Below are 5,000 nucleotides of genomic sequence, written 5' to 3' on the forward strand. Positions count from 1 at the left end.
TGGGGCTATATCTCCCCAGTAAACACGCCAAATTTCAGCGCGATCGAAGAAAATGGCGGCGTTCTACGAATCCTACCAAAAATGATACTATTTTGAATCCGATTGAGGCCCCCCTGGAGAAAATGAGTTTTAATGGTCTTCGATCTTCGTTTTCCTCACTAGTCGGGATTAATTGTATACTGCTTTCGTCCAATCAATATCAAGCTTTTTTTTTTTTGAGGTGTTATGATTGTCTCCATTGAACATCAACCGCCCACTGCATGGGTCAAGGATGCAGGAGGGCGTTGGCTCCAAACATGCACTCAGGGTCTTAAAATAACTAAGAAAAAATACCTTCCTTTACATATGCAAATCGTTAGGCTTTCAAGTTTTCTCGAATAAGTACATTAGAGGCGCCGTCTCACACCCCTTTCTTGTTTATAGACTTCTTGGGGCTTTGAAGATTTCACACCCTATATATTTGCAAAGAGTAGGGCATAGAATTCCCCGTATTGTGGCTTGTCCCTATCAACTGCATACTATTAATTGGAGCCTCGCTCTGTTGTATGATGCTGATCACACAATGATGATCATCTGATGACAATTTTCTGCATTATGTGCATATAGGCTCTACCCAAGGAGATGAAACTGACATACCACATGGAGGGGAATGTTAATGGGCATTTCTTTATAATCAAGGGCGAAGGCGTTGGAGAGCCTCACGAGTAAGTCTGTCAACACTTTTGCCGGTAACTAATACCAACCTTCTGCCTGTTTATTTTCGCAATTTGCCTACGCTATCGTGATAAAGGTTAAGGGATCAGGGCATTAAAGGATGTTTTCCATTTCATTTAATTCTTGAAGTAAACATGAAATGAAAAGATTTGGTTTTCGATGTTGACTCGGAGATACTCGGCAAAGATCCAAGTACCTCTCGGTAGGAGTCGAACCTACGACCTTCCGATGACTAATTCGGATGCTGTACCGCAGAGAAAAAGCAGACTCGTAGGAGCTAGGCTATAAAAACTAGGCTCACAGTGAAGTGATTCTTAACTCATTGACCCAATAACTACGTCCCCTTTAATAGGAAGGACGAGGAAAACTATTTTAACCAAGTGCAACGTAGATGCAACGAAAAACCCTATGAAACGTGTAAATGGCTTTAATTAATAATCACCAAAACCCAAGGCGGCCGCTGGGAAAGTCCAAAGTAAGTAATTCTTTACATATGAATTGGAAATTTAATGCGTATAGACACCTATTAATATTTGTGACAATGCAAGATGAGTATTAATTTATAATTAAGAGAGCAGCGATTAATCTTATAGGGAAACAAAACAAAAATCACTTTGAAAATGAAATTCATTTTTTTCTCTCAACAATTTTGTAGCCGCGAAAGGTGAACAGTGACCTTATACAAATATAGTTTCATTGGACAGGTGATATGGTCTGTTTTCCCCATACATTTTCTTGATTTATATCTATATACTTTTTGTTTCAAATGACAACATACAATTAACCGTTTAACAGTTACTTATTTTTTTCTCGTGTCGAAACATAGCCTCCAGTTTTGAATAATCGAAATTTAATGTTTTAATTCATGTGCACTTAAGCTTGCTTTTAAGCTCGTCGAATAGTGCAAGTTGGACTCAGTAAATTAATTCATGAAGCATACTATAATTGTAAGGTTCCCTCTAATTTACTGAGTCTTCACTTAAGTTCTCAACAGCTTTCCTCTTTGCATTGTGTTGGGTTTTTAATTTGGTTACTTTCATTTATTAAGACGATTTTGTTCGTTTTTTTAGAGGGACACATGCTATTAAGCTGCAAGTGGTTGAAGGAAGTCCACTGCCATTCTCCCCTGACATATTGTCGACTGTGTTTCAATACGGAAACAGGTGCTTCACTAAATATCCCCCCAACATAGTTGACTATTTCAAGAACTCATGTTCTGGTGGAGGATATACATTTGGAAGGTCTTTTCTCTATGAAGATGGAGCAGTTTGCACAGCCAGTGGAGATATAACATTGAGGTAAATAAATTCACTCATGCAGTCCGGCACTCTAAAATCTTAACAGGATGTTGTACTATACATTAATTTATCCATACATTACTTATTGTAACTCTACGTGGTCGTCCACTTACGTATCTAATTTAAATAGAATTTATTATCTGCAAAAGCGAGTGGTGCGAGCTGTTACAAATTCAGAATATCGAGCACATACTGCTCCTCTTTTTTCTAAACTGAAAATCTTAGACATCTTCCAACTCAATACCCTCGATATTGCTAAATTCATGTTCCGCTACCACAATAATCTGCTGCCTCCACTTTTCTTCAATCTGTTTATGACAAACAGTCAAGTCCATAAATATGACACAAGAACAGCCGGTAATTATCGTGTGCATTCCTGTCGCACGAACATTAAGAAGTTCACAATTCTTTACCAAGGACCTAGGGTCTGGAACCGTCTTCCTGCCTCTATTACCAATTTGTCAAGCTTTCCTATGTTTAAGAACAAAGTGCTAGAGTTTTTATTAAAATAGTTTCTGAGTTAGTTCCTGCCGCACTCCTTCGCAGCCCTTATTTTTGTTTAATATTGTGATCTCGAGGTGGCCTCTCCTATAAGCCTGGTGGTTTCCTGAGGTCTCCTCGCCTAACAACCTGCTGTATGCTTTTTTAAAATCTGTTATACACATAAAGGCAAATAAATGATGATGATGATGATTATGATGATGATGAGGTCGACAGCTTTTGGTTTGCTCCATTTGTGGAGACTTTAGCTTTTAGTTTTTGTTGCTAATTAGCCACAAAGTCAAATACTACCTTGATCCCGACAGGGTGGTGGTTGAGAAAGTCTCGTTTGTGTTTTTGTTAGTCGCTAGTGCTCCAATCACAACTGTTGATCACTTTCAATTTTCCATCGACTTAATCTTTTGCTAAACAAAATTATTCATCCCTATACAATCAACTATGGATAGCTTTAATTTGTCTCCCTAAGTGTTTGAGACCTTCCATCCCTCTCTCAACCACCAGTTTAGCACACTTTTTCTAATCCTAAGTTCATGTCAATGTGGAAACTGAATACTTTGGTCTGTTTTTGTATATAAATACACTTTTGCGCGGAAGAAATTTCTTAATGGTAGAGATTATGTAATGTTCAAAAAACGAGCAGCAGTGTTTTATCGGGGTTTAAAAACACGAGGCTAGCCGAGTGTTTTTAGACCCGATAAAACACGTGCTGCGAGTTTTTTGAACGGCTTCAAAAACACCGAAAGAAGTAATTTATGAACTGGCGAAAGAAGCCTGAAAAAATAACTGAACAAATTGCTCATTTACGATAATCTCTGTAATATCGATCAATTATTTTTTGTTTGACAGCGCTGATAAGAAAAGCTTTGAACACAAATCCAAGTTTCTTGGAGTCAACTTTCCCGCTGATGGACCTGTGATGAAAAAGGAGACGACTAATTGGGAGCCATCCTGCGAGAAAATGACACCTAATGGGATGACATTGATAGGGGATGTCACTGGGTTCCTTCTGAAGAAAGATGGTAAACGTTACAAGTGCCAGTTCCACACATTTCACGAGTACGTTTTTTGTTTTGTAGTTAAATAGAATTCTTTGGTTGCAAGCGAATATCATTTAAAAGCACTTTTACGTACTGAATTTATGAACATAACAGTTTGAAATTAAGAGCGGCTTGGTATAGCATAACACGTCGATCTATGGCAACAGAATCTTTTTTTGTTTTCAGAAAATGAGTTTATTTCTGCCTCCTCTTCAAAGCGAGTCTAAGTGCGGAGTTTTTGTGATGGCAATAATCTTTACTTTACATATGAATGAAAACTAATCTTCATAAGAAAAACTTCACACTTATACTCGCTTTGAACAGGAGGCAGACGGCATATTGCTTCGTCGTTTTCAAAAAATCTAATGGCGGCTGCTGGTCACTGAAAACGCTCCATCACCTCCATGTTGGTGGACGAAAACAAAAGATCTCTCAGTAATTAATTAGCTCCTTCTGTACATCCACCAACAAATGTACATTACATCAGTGTCATCTGTTTCTCTAGAGATTGGTTGCAAATCGGCTATAAGATCAGGCAGAACTTGATTGGCTACCAACCCCCCCCCCCCCCCCCGAAACATAAATATATATTACTATACAAAACAAAATGAAACATAAGAGACCCTGGATCGGTTTGTCTTTGTCCAAGCGATTGACAGGCAAGTTTAAGCTGAAGTCTTCGCCATGACCCTATAAGCCATATTGTCCTCTTCAGTTAGTTCTAACTGGCGCCAAATGCCAGGTTATTATCTTATCATTCTTTCTTTCTTCTTAAATCCCACGATTTGATTCTTCTTTGTTCTCTACAGTGCAAAGCAGAAGTCGAAAACCATGCCAATGCCAGACTTCCACTTCGTGCAACATAAGATAGAAAGGAAAGACCTGACCGGTCCTATGCAGACATGGCAACTGACAGAACATGCTGCTGCATGTAAAAACTGTTTCACTGAGTGAGAAACATGATTCTTCGAAAGTTCATTGCAATACCCTGATAACAATGTAGTTCGAACCAGGCCAGTAGAAATAAAGCACATTTAAAATAATCGACTTAAAATTGTTGTCCTTACATTCATTGATCCACTAATAAATGCTCACAAGAAACTTGATTCTATTCATTGGATCACTGACTGCTAGATGCGGGAGAACTGTGTGGTTGGCTACATATCATGACAATGAAGTGAATATATTTTAAAGGGACGTTCTTGAGAACTTTCTCGATGCAGTTTCACTCAATATACAGTGATACAATTGAATTCTTCACATTTCCACGTTGTTGTCAATCTAGTTTCATTGCTGCAGAGGATGACCAATTAATGCAATTAGTTCGTCAGATCTTATGTCAAATTTCAGATCCTTATGACATTGCTGTCAGTGGACGAGCGAGAACCTGCTGAAGCAGTGATTTGTGATTGAGTGGATTTATGTTTCTAAGTTCCTTTCTTTAATGCTG

At 38.3% G+C, this 5,000-nt stretch overlaps 1 protein-coding gene and 1 long non-coding RNA gene across 3 annotated transcripts in view; one reads left to right on the forward strand and one right to left on the reverse strand.

The window, feature by feature from the left end:
• LOC138042925 (uncharacterized) overlaps positions 1-579 on the reverse strand; it is a 16,434-nt gene extending 15,855 nt beyond the window's left edge. Inside the window, exon 1 of the long non-coding RNA XR_011131127.1 lies at positions 1-579. This exon is cut by the window's left edge and continues 216 nt beyond it. This is a non-coding gene — a long non-coding RNA (uncharacterized lncRNA).
• The window catches only part of LOC138042924 (GFP-like fluorescent chromoprotein FP506), a 53,585-nt gene extending 48,981 nt beyond the window's left edge, over positions 1-4,604 (forward strand). For both annotated transcript variants that reach the window (XM_068888990.1, XM_068888989.1), the window contains exons 2-5: positions 607-704; positions 1,785-2,012; positions 3,360-3,569; positions 4,360-4,604. In XM_068888990.1, coding sequence (XP_068745091.1) covers positions 607-704; positions 1,785-2,012; positions 3,360-3,569; positions 4,360-4,504 — 681 coding nt within the window. In that variant the 3' untranslated portion in view covers positions 4,505-4,604. The remainder of the gene's footprint in view (positions 1-606; positions 705-1,784; positions 2,013-3,359; positions 3,570-4,359) is intronic.
• The last annotated feature ends 396 nt before the right edge of the window (positions 4,605-5,000 follow it).

The sequence above is a fragment of the Montipora capricornis genome, chromosome 3 (assembly GCF_036669925.1).
Source record: "Montipora capricornis isolate CH-2021 chromosome 3, ASM3666992v2, whole genome shotgun sequence".
In the NCBI taxonomy this organism is placed as follows: domain Eukaryota; kingdom Metazoa; phylum Cnidaria; class Anthozoa; order Scleractinia; family Acroporidae; genus Montipora; species Montipora capricornis.